This window comes from Semicossyphus pulcher, unplaced genomic scaffold (genome assembly GCF_022749685.1).
Source record: "Semicossyphus pulcher isolate SPU_LCO1_2020_fin unplaced genomic scaffold, fSemPul1.0.p SCAF_8, whole genome shotgun sequence".
In the NCBI taxonomy this organism is placed as follows: Eukaryota; Metazoa; Chordata; class Actinopteri; order Labriformes; family Labridae; genus Semicossyphus; species Semicossyphus pulcher.
In genome coordinates, this window is record NW_027211759.1 from 2,986,070 (window position 1) to 3,001,054 (window position 14,985).

Here is a 14,985-nt window from a genome sequence, read left to right on the forward strand (position 1 = left end):
TCTGGCTTTTTTTGCATCCATCCAAGGCTGCTAAAGGTTGTTAATGTTTTCTTGCTGTGTGAAATGAAAGTTTAATTTCAGCCGTGGACTCTGTTTTTTTAGCCTGCAACTTTGTTTGAATGAGATCATTGACAGCACATCATATCAGTGTGTGGTAGAGACAGACTGCAGCCTTGGAGCTAGCTACGTATTGGACTGAATGACACATTTCCTCCTTGAAACCTTCCTCTGATGTCGGCATGTCGGCTCGACAGCAGACTGAAGACTGCTGCCAAGCTACGTTCAGCTGCCAGAGAGGAAGAACTTTTGAAACCTGTTTTTAAATAAAGGATTACACCCATCTGAGTCCTTTTCCACGTGTCTTTATGAGAGAGGATTCAGGGTGGTTCCAGAGAGATGCAGCCTCTGGATTTTTACACAGCTGCTGCTAAAAGAAGGTTAAAGGTGTAGGTGTAATGTTTAAAACTCAGATATGACTTACAGCGTGGGATTGCGTCTCTTTCTATAGACTTTAAAGCTCAATTAGTGTCAGAATACAGAATTAGTCATAGAGGAGGCATACAAAAAGGACCTGCAAGCTGCCAGTCACCCACCTTTTCTCTTTCACAAAATTTGCACAAGAACAGGGCGGCACCGAGGCGGAGACAAGAAGTCTCAGGAGCGCCTGCAGGAGGACGACCGCGAGGGCCGTCGTCTCAGCAAACGAGCGACGTGCGCAGCGGCAGTGGAGACGCCTCGAGGGACTTCATTAGTCACCAGAAGCAGAGAGCGAATCTGCGGGCTGATCCGGCTGCCACGCGGGGACATGATGAAAGATTCAACCTCTCAATACCTGTTTATCGAGACTCAGAGAAATCAGCGGCCTCCGGAGGACCGAGGATGACGAGGTTTGAGGAAACATGGAGTTAAACTCATGCGACCTGTTTCTCAGATGCACTCAGGGGTCTTTTCATGAGCTGCACCTGTTCAGAGTTTAACAGTTGAACTGTTCTCTTACAAAGTGCTTAAATGATGTCTGTAATGTGGAGTGTATGTTTGACATCAGTCACTGGGGTTTCACTTCAATTGTTTGTGCCAGCCTTGAGGTCAAAGGTTGTCACGAGAATTTCAAACTTTGATACGATACTAGAAAATAAGAGACTTTCCTCGATACCTGTTTCGTTACCACGGCAACAAAAAATGAGGTAATTTTCTTGTTTTTGATTTCCCACCTTCACACAGGGCTGCTACAGAAACAAGTCACTAAGCAGAGCAGCTCATTGACAGCCTGTTAACAGTGATGAAAGGCTTCATTAGCAGGATGTTCCATGTTAAAATATTCCCTCTTCATCATCACTCAGGAGAAGTGTGAGCTGGTGTCTGTGTCTGCAGCTGCGTTTCATTCTTCTTATTATTCTGCTGTTTGGCACGTTTCTGGACGTCCATCGCTGGGCGGAGGTCTGGAGCTGTTCGTTTTCTGAAAGCTTTAAAGATCCATCACTTGTAAAGTATAAAAGCTGTCAGGTTGAGTCCACGAGCAGTTTGAATACATTGAGCTGCTGTCTGTTTATCACTGTGAAACAGGCCTGACGTGTTCAGGTTCATAAGCTTTACAATTCAAATATTTTCAAAGGCATCTAAGAGTGCAAATAGTCAGAAGCATACGCTTAATCAGTGTTACGATTCTGAGGGTCCTTGGAAAATGTTCCACAAAGTTTGAGATCGCCTGGTTTAGAGCGAAACCACTGTGAAACAATCAGAAGATAACGTCTTCTCTGTTTCACTGCTTTATTTACACCAACGCCGCTCGCTCTCTTCACTTCCTGTCTATGTCGCTCGACCACAGCTGCTCTCTCTCTTTGGCTCGCAGCAGCTTTGGATTAAAATCTGACTGCAGATCTGTTGTCTTTAAAGCTTCGGTACCTCTCAGTGCTATCAAACGACAGAATAACAGAATGAAACATGTCGAATCAAAAATATTGACAACCTCAGAGTTGACTGAGAATTTGAAGTGTCGACTAAGGGCCAAAAAACAAACCTGAATGAGTTCACACAATTATTTACTATATGTGTCTTTACGTGTGTGAATGTGACAGTGAATGAAGGCTCAATCTATTTACAGCGTACACAGGCCTCAGGCAGCAGGAGAGCCTTTAAATAACTGTATACACATGCAGCAGATACACTGACCTCTGCAGATGAACGCCCACACACTCATGACGCTGTATTTGCTTTGTTCTGTTTATTAATCTTAGTTATTGTGATACTGGTCGCACATGTACGAGCCATGTTTCTTTACTGAGACAGGGATGGGGAACAGACGCCACATGAGCAAATAAGCACGTCCAGAGGTGAAACGGTTAGATGATTGATTAAAGAAATAAAATTACTAACTTTTTAAACTCCGGACACATCGACTCAAACAGTCGGTTAATCGTTAGTGTCAATTTTGCAAGTACAACTTGGAGGTTTTGCTGGTTCCACGTTCTGATCCGATCAAAATATTAATTTCAAATACTTTACAGTAAGATAACATGAGGTCAAGGTTTCCTGTAGCATTACACTCTGAGTTAGCAGCCCACTGTTGCTTCATGATTAGCAATGAATTCTCGAACGACGCTGGAGGACGGGGAGCAGCTCGTTCTTCCTCTCGGCCTTCACACACTCATCATGCTGCACTTTGTGCTGTTCTTTCAGCTGCTTCAACAAGTTGTGTTGCTTTGGGGCGCAGACGCAGGTTTCATGACCTCTCTGCTGATTATTGTTTCTTCTTATCACTTAAACCTGAAACGCCTCCAAACGAGCGCTGACGAGCCGTTTCAGGGGACCAGCTCTTCGTCTTCTGTTCCAGACGTTTGACTTTAGTTTCTCCGACCGTCTCTGTTGTTCATTCTTCCACTCTGCCGTTGCAAGGTAGGCGCTCATCACATGACATGCCAGCTCCCACAAATTTTAAGATGCAGACCATGAACCGTAACATCCCTGGTTCAAGTTTGGCAGGACACTTTACTAAAACCTTCATTTTCTGTCGTCTCTCCACTACTGATGTTTGAAAAAATCATCAATTATAAAAGTGAACATTGTGTTCTCACCAAAACCCAACTGGCACCGTGGAAGTGAGCCAAGGTTTCCTCTCCATTTCACCTCGACTCTGCTGCAGTCTTCAAACAAAGGCTGTTTGTGTGCAAGAAAACAAATATGTACAAAATGTTCTAAGAGCACTGTAAACAATACAACCTCATAAACACACATTTTACATGCAGTGGGATCCAAACAGACACTTCACTGTCTCTGCCAACACAGCTCTTAAATATCAAATCAAAGCGTCTCTTCACTCTGCTTCAGTCTGCATCATGTAACCTGCACTGAAGCTGGTTTTCCCATGATTGTTTCAAAACAGAAACGTTGAAGCCATCTTGATTTTGAAGCACTGCCCCCTAAATCCAGCAATTAAATGACGTTGTAAGCTTTCCAAACCGACTCCAAATGACCCTTTGGAGTTCATCTCAAGGTTCTCCTCCTCTCCAAAACAAACGGACCAGGTGGTTAAACCTGGAAAAACACTGAATAAAGAAGTTTGAAGATAAAAATTGGTGTTTCTCCGACGCTCTTCTTCTGCGGACACAGGAAGTCAGGAGGCCAAGTGACCTGCCGCTCTCTTTGTGAGAGAGCATACGAGTTTTCTACAGGGAGGCAAATTACCAGCAACAGCCTCGTACTCTGTAAAAGAAAACATCCAGATGATTCAAACCAATGATTGTACGTAAAGATGGCCGACGCGTCTCCATCTAGTCTCATTGTACAAAATTCAAGCCAAAATACCGCCGAGCCGAAACACTGCCATCTTGTGCTTGTGATGTTTTTGGAGCCAGAGCTGCGCAGTACAGATCGGCTGGTGGAGCCGCCGTAGCAACTTCTGCTCCCCGATACACACCTTTACCTTGTGTCCATGCCGTGTTGGAGCCCTCAGGTGTCCTTGGCGTGTTGGAGCCTCAGGTGTCCTTGGCGTGTTGGAGCCCTCAGGTGTCCTTGGCGTGTTGGAGCCTCAGGTGTCCTTGGCGTGTTGGAGCCCTCAGGTGTCCTTGGCGTGTTGGAGCCCTCAGGTGTCCTTGGCGTGTTGGAGCCTCAGGTGTCCTTGGCGTGTTGGAGCCCTCAGGTGGGCTCAGTCTGCAGCAGAACAGCTTCTTGTGTCGGTCTGAAGCAGATATTCACGCTTATGGAAAGTTCAATGACTGTAGTGTTAGTGTTAGTGACGTCTCCTCTCGCCGTTCCTCCTCTACTCTGCTACTCGGGAACAGAACGCTGCAGGAGCCCCATTTGTCAACAGAGCTGTCAATCATGAGGCCACACCCCCTTTTAACAGCATCAAATAATTAATTAAAAGTGAACTTGTCAGAAAAATGAACACTTGGACATAAATCAGCATGATAAGAACTAACTATAATGACAGAAACCATGTTTGAGAAAAATGTATTTGACGTGTATTTTGATTTTATAGTTTGACTCATGTCCCATCTGTTAACATGGAGGAGGCGGGCTTTATGAGCTATACTGCAGCCAGTCAGCAGGGGGCGACAGAGAGGGTTTGGCTTCACTTTTAGGGAGCTGTCATGTCGGCCATCTTTTTATACAGACTGTGCTTGAAACTGGTAAAAAAAATGTAGGATAAACTCCACAGACTCTACACTCTGGAGATTTCAGAGCCCTAAAATATGTGAACAAGCACAATAAGAACAATGGATCAAAGTTGGAGGAGGATCGACCGTCTTTCAGGCTTTATCTTCCAACACATTAACGTCTTCTTTTTAATGAGGAAGCAGCACAAACCTCTCAAAGTCACAAACAGCCATAAGACATTTTAAACTGAGATCTTAATACTTACAATGTGTCCAACATATGACTGAGTCCAACACTACAGTATAAATATTTAGCTCTTTTTGCCTGAACTCCCCCTCATATCCTCAAACAGTGCTATGTGTCATCAGTCTGGTGCTCAGTGCGCTCCCACTGCTCTGCTGTAATTCACTTCATTCAGCTGAGAGGTTGTGTAGGTGAAGATGGAGAGACTAACGGCGAAAGCCGCAGAGAGCGAGAGGTTTTCCAGTCACGATGATTCCAGTGCGTGTGCTCATTCAAAAACACACGGCTCTGCAGTGCGTGCTGGGTGTTCTCTGTGGGTGTGCAAATTGGGAGCGTGTCCTGAGCGGAAAAATAAAAGGGATTGGTCACTGCTCGTTCAAAAAGCTTAAAATAAACCGATATTGCAACATTCAAGAGGAAACAGGAAGTGCCTTTAACTTGTAAATGAACATGCTGCTGATCATCGTCCACGATCGACTGGACACCCTCTCCTCGCTCACCTGTCACGAGCAGCGTCTCCACGTGCTCGTCAGAGAAAAACGCACACAGAGAGAGAGAGAGAGGACATCTGTGAAGTCCTCTGCAAATGCAATGATTGATGTGCAGCGTCTCCTGTTAAATATGGACTAAGAGCAGAGCTGGGCGTCGATACACCAGAACAACGGAAACACGCAGTAGGAGTTTATTGATGCTTCTTTTTCTATATTATGTGCTTTCCTTTCATTTCAGCTGGGAGAGGCGCGTGCGTTTAACTGTCCTCCAATGTGCAAAGCCAACAACATCCGCTCTCAGCACGCCGCTGCAAATGCAACTTCATTACAAAGAGAAACAATCCTACAGAACATCAGCAGCAAGAAAGCAGTGTTTCCCTCACATGGACTTCACCTGAGCGGGCTGCCCAGGTAGATTTGCTGACCAATATTTTTTTAATCTGTCAAAGAGAACTGCGCCATGTGCGGTCAAGAAAACTTCCAACTTTACACATGCTTTGCAGAGAAACATACAAATGTACAGAGAGAGAGAGAGAGAGAGAGAGAGAGAGAGAGAGAGAGAGAGAGAGAGAGAGAGGCATCCTTCGGTACGTCCCTCCTTTAATTAAGTAGTGTCCTCTGCCATGGTAGAAGTACACAACGCATGGAATGATGACCATATGAGCAGATAATCAACCTCAGAGGTGCAAACTGAACTGTTTGTGTGTTGTTCTGTTTCACGTTGATGTTTTCGCGTGATTTCGCAATCCTCACACGCTAACGTAGTTCTCCAGCGATCTTGTGATCTCTTGAATCCAGCTGCTTGGGCCAGCGCTCCGCTGCGCTGCGGATCACACACGCTTCCTTGGGCCATCTGACGGGCCAGAACTGCGGCGCAGACAGAACGCACTGGACACAGATCCTGTGGGATCCAGGTGTAACCGTTGTGTGCATGCAGGTGGGTGTAAAAACGGTGAAAGTGCAGAAGCAGCGTTCATTTTGGAAGCTATTTTAGATTTAGTCTAACTCTTAAGATGCTTCTTAGTTTAAGTCACATTTGAGTCCTTACTTTCAGTCCAAACGTCTCTCACTAATTAAAGTGGCCTGACACAGGTTCAGTCTGCTATAAAGTCCTTTCATTTGTCCTTTCATTGATTATTTCCTGCCGATGTCCTCTGTAGGTCATATCGATCCTCAGCTTCAGGTTATATGTGTGTGGAAACTTCTGGAACGTAATGTTACGCATGTAAAGCCACAGAACGAAGCCGGGCAGTTACAGTAGCACGTGCTGCTCATTCCTCTCTTGCCTTACAGCAGCAGCAGTGTTGCTTTGTACCGTTTACAGTTTTGTCTTCTCATTGAAACAGTCTGACTGAAGCCGGCGACCGCTCCGTTTGGTGCGAAAGAAGACGAGTAAAACGGCCCTCTTTCTGTGAGCACATTTTACTCCCGTCTCGTCTCGTTAACCAAAACAAAACAGACGTGTCGTCAGAGGTTTTATTATCAGCGATCTATTTTTAGTCAACGTCTCATCGTGGAAAAAAGGTCGTTGACGAACATTTATCATCATAATATTTGTTTACAAACTTAAATTAACACGTGCGAAGAATACATCTCATTTTGATGTTAACTTTCAACTAGTTTAGGTCCCATCTTCGCCTCCTGTTTCCTCCCCAATAAGAGGAAAGAAAAACTTTTTTCAGGGGAATTTTTTTGCTACGACTATTGTTAAAAGTAATCTTTAAAACCTCCTCTCTGGGTATCTTTTATCACAATCTCTAACTAACTGTTTTCAGCATATCCCTCCTGCAACATCCGTCAGAGAAAAGCTCCAACCACACCGTGCACAGTGTGAAACTCACTGTGCTGTACCTTAATGCACCGCTGACTGCAGAGCTCGAGCTGACTGAGGGCCGTCGTCGCCCTGAGGCCGACTGACTCGCTGTCTGATGCTCTTCTTGGAGTTCCCTGCTGAGACACTTTTCTGAGAGGAAGAGGAAGAGGAGGAGAGGTTACATAACCGAGAAGAGCACCGTCTCTGACGGGGGTGGGGGGGGGGTGACAAAGGAGGACGGAAGTCGCCTCCAGCAAATCTGTGGCCAAAAATTGCGCCCACCATCCACACACAAAAAAACACAAGCCTCCATACAGCAGGAGAGGCTTCTTCTTATAGAGCAGGCGGAGATGCCGTTTATCTTGTTTGTGTAATAATCAGCTGCCAGAGGATTAGACGTGTGCAGGGAGGGAGGAGGCGTGGGTCTCCATCAGGAGGGTGTTTCTGCCGTTATGGTTTCCCTGCTCGGTTTGTCATAAGCACTTGGAAGCAGGACAAAAACAGAAACACCGGGGGAGGACGGAGGATCCCTGTGTTTGAGACGCAGGAAAACAACAGGTGGGAGTTTCCTCAGAAACTCAAGAAAGATTTCTCTCATAAACACATAAACGATGCATAAATATCCACTTTAATCTCTTACCTCTGACGACTCAAACCAGGTTATTCTTTACATTTTAAATCACTAAAGCCTGAAGGCTGCAGAGACTGTGGAAGATTCAGAGATGCTGCTGAGAAATGCATCCACAAGGTCAGATACAGTAACAACATCAGCGTTTCACTGTGAAAAACTCTGCACAGGTTTCTGAGGCAGCAGCGGCTCCCCGTCCACCTCTGAAGACAGACACGACAGACGCCGGGCAGGAAGTTCTGCAGAGCAGCAGGAAAAAAAGCTGTGAAGTAACTCAGCCCAAGTTTCTTTCCACTGTAGGGAAACCTTCAGAGGTCTACATGGTCGCTTCCTGCTGCTCTGCCTTCCTGCAGCTGTCACAGAAGAACTGCTCCGAGGTTCTGGTGGCAAAGATCTTAAGTCATCAGTTGAGAAGACACAAAGTTGACTCTGATTTTATAGTTAAATACGCTGCTATTTTGTTTTTTAGCTGCATTATTGTAGCAGACCAACAACTCTCCGGGGGGACCTTATAGCCGTGTCCCAGTTTAGGGGCTGCATCCTTCAGAGGACGTATTTGAAGGCTGATTGCGTCACAGCGTTGCATCAAAGTAGGGATTGACCGATTATCGGCCAGGCCGATATTCGGCATTTTGACGCATATCGGCATCGGCCTTTTTTTTTTCTTAATTAAAAATTTTTTTTTTTTTTAAATCCGACGGCCAATAAGAGATCAATTTAATGCATCGGCCTTCTTGACTACTAATAATCGGTATCGGTATCGGTATCGACCCTGAAAAAACCATATCGGTCTATCTCTACATCAAAGGCTTTCCTAATTCAAAGCTCCTTCAGATGCGGCCAACAAATGCATCCTCCTTTTCCCGGGCCACGAAGGATCCATCGGGTGCATCCTTCGTGGCCCGACGTATCCTGAGATTTATTGCGTGCCAATTCAAAAGCAGCCGAGGAATAGACTTTAAATGGTTTCAACTCAATTCGTGACGTTAGTTGTGTTCGCTAGCTACCCGTTGCTAAGCGACAGGAGCTGTGTTTGGTGACGAAAGGTTAGGGGCGGGAACATGCGGTGACGCAAGACCGTCTCATTTCGACTGTATCCTTGCCACTGAATTGAGACACTGCTTGTATCTCATCTGGCCTGGGAATTCCTCCGGATACCTCAGAAGGCAATGGAAACTTTGCTGCCGAGATGGGCATCTGGAATACCTGGCTAAGCGTTCTGCCATCGCTACCTAACCCTGAGTTAGCAGAAGAGGCTGAATGGGTCTTCTCTGAAGTGGCTTCCATTAAAAATGAGCGATTTTCAGATACTGAGACTCTTCTGCAGGACTTCTGGGGCTGCGAGTCGAGCTGCTGTCGACTTCAGCTCAGCTAGTCTCTCTAAAAAGCCTTCTTTTGTGCATTAATATAGAAGCTTTATCTGGATTGGCTCAGATTTATTTGTGCCTTTTACGACTAAAAAGGAAAAGAAATACAGACACACGAGGTTATTGACTTCTCCTCTCGCTCATGGTTTAGTGGAAGTCGGCACAGACCAGGTCAGATATGTGCCTCAGGAGGGAGAGCTGCTTTCTCAACCTGCGATGTAAATTATTTATGAGAATTAAAACGGACCTGTGTTTATCTGCTCTTTGGGAGATAAACATCCTTTATTTTCTCTCGACTGCCTCGGGTAAATCCTGGGCTGCTTCCTTCCTCTCGCCTGATTCACAACATGTTTAATCTGCTCCTGGAAGATTTCATCAATAGCAGACGCTTGTTCGCTAAAATATTCATGAAATTAAAAAGTAATATGTACTTACACACTTACTTTCTTTATCTCTAACAATTCCACACTCTGAAAAACCTCAGCCAGAAGTGCTGAGCATTAAAAAACACAGACAAGAGCACTTAGAAGTTTCTACTTCTCAAATACAGACAAGAAACAAAGAACCTTAAAACAACAAGCCGACAGGAAACTGCAGAGCTCGTCCAGTCCAACACACAAACTATGTAAACAAGGAAGGACGAGATGCTGCACGGCTGGTTTCTCTGCTTCACTTTCTCTACAAACTTCCCCCAAAGGCTTCAGGCTGACGGTCAGTCTGACTCAGTAAGCTGCAGGAGCTCAGAGAGGAATGATGTCAATGCACACCTCAGAAAACCTGCTTATGTTTAAATAACAAACATGATGCAAAATTCATGTCCGGCTGAAGGCTACAGAAATACAGAAATACTGAGTTCAGCAAACAGCAGAGGTGTTGTAACATCTCCAGTTTGGAAAAGTATCAGAAACGCTGGAGAAGTTCTCACTATGATGACTCTAGTTTTTTAAGTTTTTAACCTCGAAGATTTTCATGTAAATAAATGTCGCCGAATGAGGTAACACAACGGTGTTTGAGCCAGTGGCCCGCCGATGAAGGACTTTGTATTTGCAGAATTACAGACTGGGTGTCTGTAATCTCAAGTGGCGCCCAGTTAGTGACGCGTTTTCCATCAGCCAGCAGTAGTTGGTCTGCCAGAGAGGGTAGGCGGAGCTAAGCGGCTGCTTTTCTGCTCTCTGCAAGTGTTGCGAGTAAACAGTAATCTACTATGGCTGAACAAACAAAGAAAAGATGGATGACTACAGATACAACTTCAACAAGAAGTGAAAATCCAAAGAAGAAGAAACAAACTCGACGCTCAGATGAAGCAAACAGTCTGAAAAGGAAAGCGACCGTCAGCCAGGAAAATCAAGAGTTACAACCGGAGCCGACCGTGGACGTCACACATGCAGCACTGTGTGGATATCTGGGAAGTGTGCTCCTGCAGTTACAGTTTATCTCCATAGGTGTTATTTCCTGTAAATTTAGAAGTTGCTGGTTAACGATAATTTAATGTTGCAGTTTTAGTAAAACCTGATGTTGCCTTAAGCAGGAAATAATGACCCAGTCTCTGAGGTATAATGAGTATTGATTTAACAGTGGTATTGGATCCATATAGGTATTGGTCAATACCTAAAGCCCTGGTATTGGTATCTGGACGGAAAAAGTCAGATCAATACCTCCCTCGGGAAAATAAAGTGAGTGTTAAAGTTAATTCTTGACCTTGGTAAACTGTAGTTAACTTATATATCTTAACTCAATGTCCATTTAGCGTTTCAGAGCTTTTGTTTAAAGAAAATCGGCTTCATAAACAGATGAAGTCGCCCAGTTATTAATGACATTTTAGACATTTATCTGAACACTTTGAGAAGCTCGAACTTCATGTATTAATCATTCCACAACACGGGTTGTACAGTGAAATACAAGTTGTTGTTTCTTTGAGCTACACGCAAAAACAACCCAAAGAAAATATCATTTATCTTCTTAAACTCTCCTAAACTTCTGATGCAAAGCTGCAGATCGGTTACTAAAGAGAGGTGAGGTGAGATTGTTTTTTAATGTGCTTCATTAGCAGATGTTATCTCAAATGAAAGCAAATATGTTTATTGTAGGAGGGCATGAGCCTCCTAACTGTTCTAATTAAAGAAGGATTACAACTAATAATAAATATGATTTCATAGATATGTTTATGTGGCATTGAAAATACATCATAAACAAATAAAAAGGCAGCTGATCTGTTTTTCCCCCTTCTCTCTACGTGCAGCTGAACAGACGAGCAGCTGAACAGACGAGCAGCACACACATAAAACACATCCCGTGTCGTCATTAATGTGTTTTCTGGGAGGTGAAACCCTGAGGTGTGTGAGAATCGTGCCGGCCCACAGTGAACCCGCTGCAGGCAGAGTGTGAGCGTGGGCTAACGCTAAGCACCGGCTTGCATCATTAACTCCTCCTCCAGATCCAAGGCGACCAGCAGGAAACCGACTTCGACAAAGTTTCTGTGTAGTATTATAATTATTCCTCAAACAGATATTATATTTAGCTTGAAGGTGAGTTCGGCAAAGAGGAGGGAAAACAATCCTTTGTAGCACCGCTCAAAACAATTGTTCTGCTGTTTCGTTTCCTTTCATGTTGATACATTTGATAAAGTAAAGATAATGTAGTGTAATGATGGCCTGTGAAGAAAAAACTATTGTTTTAACTTAATTGTCTCCATTTTCATAGTTAATATTTAGGCATCGAAGCTATTGATGCTTTTAACCAAAGAAATAGTGAGCTGGTACTGCAACATAAAGCAAGCTAGTTTTGAGCTTGTTTTAAGCTAGTTATTAGCTTGTTTTAAGAGCTAGTTGTTATTCTATTTTAAGCTAGTTTTAAGCTGGTTGTCAGCTTGTTGTAAGCTAGATGTTAGTGCATTTTAAGCTAGATGTTACCCTGTTTTAAGCTAGTTTCAAGCTAGTTGTTAGCTTGTTTTAGGCTAGTTGTCAGCTTGTTTTCAGCTAGTTGTTAGCTTATTTTAAGCTAGCTGTTAGCTTGTTTAAATAGTTGACAACCAATCAATCAATAGAATAATAGTAGCACCTATATCACTAATTTTGAGTAAATCCTGAGCAATTTAACCCAACTGTGAATTTAATTCTTCAGGTTTGACAGTAAAGGATTGATCAATTGACCAAAAGCAAGGTTAATTTTCTCTCCACGGATTGCATACAATGTCACTGCAATGATGCTAATTTGTGCTGTATGGTACACAACACCTAAGTTGATGCGAAAGTACGTTTTTTAACTCAAGTGAGAATTTCATGTGAGGCTGTTCTGTGAAAAAGCTCAAGCGTTGAGATTCTAACTTAGTCCATTTAAAGTCCATTCAATAAACAAGAGGAAGGAAACATGAAATTGTAAAGCGCCTGCAGGAAGTGGTGTAGAATCATCAGTAGCTCTAAGAGTCGTTATGTCTCTGCAGGCCATGAACTGAGCACAGAAAAGTATAACGTGGATCAACCAGGTCTGACAAACAGTTGATCCACTTAATGAGGTTAATAATAGCGCCGATACAGATCCAACAAGCGAGGTCGAAGGATCGCTCGTCTCCACTTGTGTGGACATTTCATGAAAGCACTGGTTGTTCTCAGATCTGCTCCCTGTCATCAGTTTCCCTCTGATGACCTATTCCTCCGCACATAAGTCCTCTCCTGCCAATGAAGCATTATTCTGAATTATTGATTTCTCCGTCCTGCAATGAATCAGAGCGGTCTGCGGGGCGAGAGTCAGGGGATTCAAACTGGCAACCCACCACACACAGACACGCAGCCTACTCCCGCCTCCCACCAGGGAACTCTACTTCCTCTGTGACACGAGAAAATCGATGCCACATTGTCCTCCAGTCTTTTAATGCATTCACAGTCTGCTTATTTATGAATCAGGGCAGGAAAAAGGAGAAGGACGTTCAGTATCAGATGGAGGGAAAACAAAAATATAAGGGAGGGGGCTGACTTCTCCTGCTGGATCTCAAGTGTCTGTCTAATTAAAGTGACATGGGCTTAATATTCTGAACTTACACTTGTGCACAAATAAACTCCCACGTCTGCCTTCTGTCAGAGAGAATTCATCACTCACACACACACATGCATAAGCTGCATAAAAGTGCCTCGTCTGCTTATTGAAATTAAACACCACGAGACGCTCATTATCAAGCTTCCCAGCGGCACGGGAGAAGATGGGGGGGTTCTTCAGTCAGAACTGGCTTCCCTGCTCGCTTTATTAGCAGGAGCTCGCTCAAATGCATCCGTCTGAATCGAACATGGACAAACCCGAGGAGAGCTATTCACCAAATCAGCTGAATGGCCCTTGAATGTTGCACTGCCAAGGACAGCGCTGCAATACATCCTCTAATCCAACACAGGCAAAACAAAGAGAAGGAAAACATTCAAAAAAGACTGACAACTTCTAACTGAATGTACAGGCATGTCTGCCTCATTTCAGCACAAAATAAATGGTTATTTTAACATACTGAGCTGTGATTCTCTATCAACAGTTGCTATTTTATCTCCAGCAAAGCAGCTTTAATGCTGCAGGGCATTTTGGGAAAAGGAAAGAGTCAGTTTACTTGTTTGTTTGCACTGAAAGCCTTAGGCACAAATACAGATCATACTGAGTTTAGGATAAGTAAACAGAGTGGATTTTAAGAGGAAGTGGGCTTAAATTCGTTTTCCTGTTTTCCTTGCTTTGATCATGGCTGCATGTATTGATAACCTGGTTTAAGTAGCTTCATGCAGATGTGTTTGGATTGTTGACATACTGCTTTTCTTTGCAGCTCAAACACCTGCAAAGAAATCTGCTCGAAAATATGGGATCCCTCGGATGTCTTCACCCCTGTACTAGATTCCCTTCAGATTTCGTTCAATGTTAAGTTGAAATGAGATGTACCAAGATTATACACACAGAAATACAACCTAATGAACCAACCACGTGGAATAAGTCAAGTGTATGTTCAATTCGGCATTCATTGAATAAAATTGGTGGCAACTGTTGAGTAAAGATTTCAAGTTCTCCAGATGGATCACAATGGTCGCAGTTGCCTTCCAGTGAGCGTGTATGTACGACAAGAGAGTGGAAGCAACAGGAGATCATAAGATGAAAGAAAGTATTTAGCATAAATAAGTGATTAGTAGTGGTTAAAATATATGCCGAATTTATTGATAGTTCTCGATGATTCCAAAAAGGTATCAATTTTTGTTATTTATATACATGTTTTCCCAGATGATAGAACAAGCGTTAAATCGGCTTATTTCTAATGGAATATTGCAAGGGAGTTTTCCACGCCAACAGGTGCATACAGTCTCAGTGTGCGGCACAGACTCACCTTCTGCTGCCGCCGGGCCATGTCGGTGGGCTGTTTGGCGTTGAACGGGTAGGCTATGCATCGCAGGACGAACACATAAATTTGCAGTTTAATTTTCCTCTCCTCTTCCTCCTTTTGGATCCGCTCGCGCTCCTTCTTCTCCTCCTCCTCTTCACCTGTAGCGTTGTTGTCTTTAGCACCTTTACCCGGGGCACCTCCAGGTGCAGCGGGCTGACGCTTCTGGCCGCCCGCCCGGCTGTTGTTGTTCCCCCGTTTCCCCGCCGAGGAGCCAGCCGCTTTCTTCGGAGGCTCCTGGACAACTTCTGGGTCGGACTCCCCGCCGGTGTCTTCGCTGGAGGACGGGTCCAGCATGGTTCACGGTGTAAGAACTCCGGTTCAAACCGACGGATCAAAAGAAAAAGAGAAACAACTGTTTAAGCTTTAGTTTGTTTGTTTAAGTCGACGTGGCGTTAACGGCTGCACTTCACCGACCGGTGCTGTTTCCCAGCTGTGGTCGGTGCTGTGTTTCA

At 44.2% G+C, this 14,985-nt stretch overlaps 1 protein-coding gene across 6 annotated transcripts in view; it reads right to left on the reverse strand.

Moving 5' to 3' along the window:
- The window catches only part of cadps2 (Ca++-dependent secretion activator 2), a 190,534-nt gene extending 175,549 nt beyond the window's left edge, over positions 1-14,985 (reverse strand). For all 6 annotated transcript variants that reach the window (XM_069685871.1, XM_069685869.1, XM_069685872.1 and 3 more), the window contains exon 1: positions 14,477-14,985. In XM_069685871.1, coding sequence (XP_069541972.1) covers positions 14,477-14,827 — 351 coding nt within the window. In that variant the 5' untranslated portion in view covers positions 14,828-14,985. The remainder of the gene's footprint in view (positions 1-14,476) is intronic.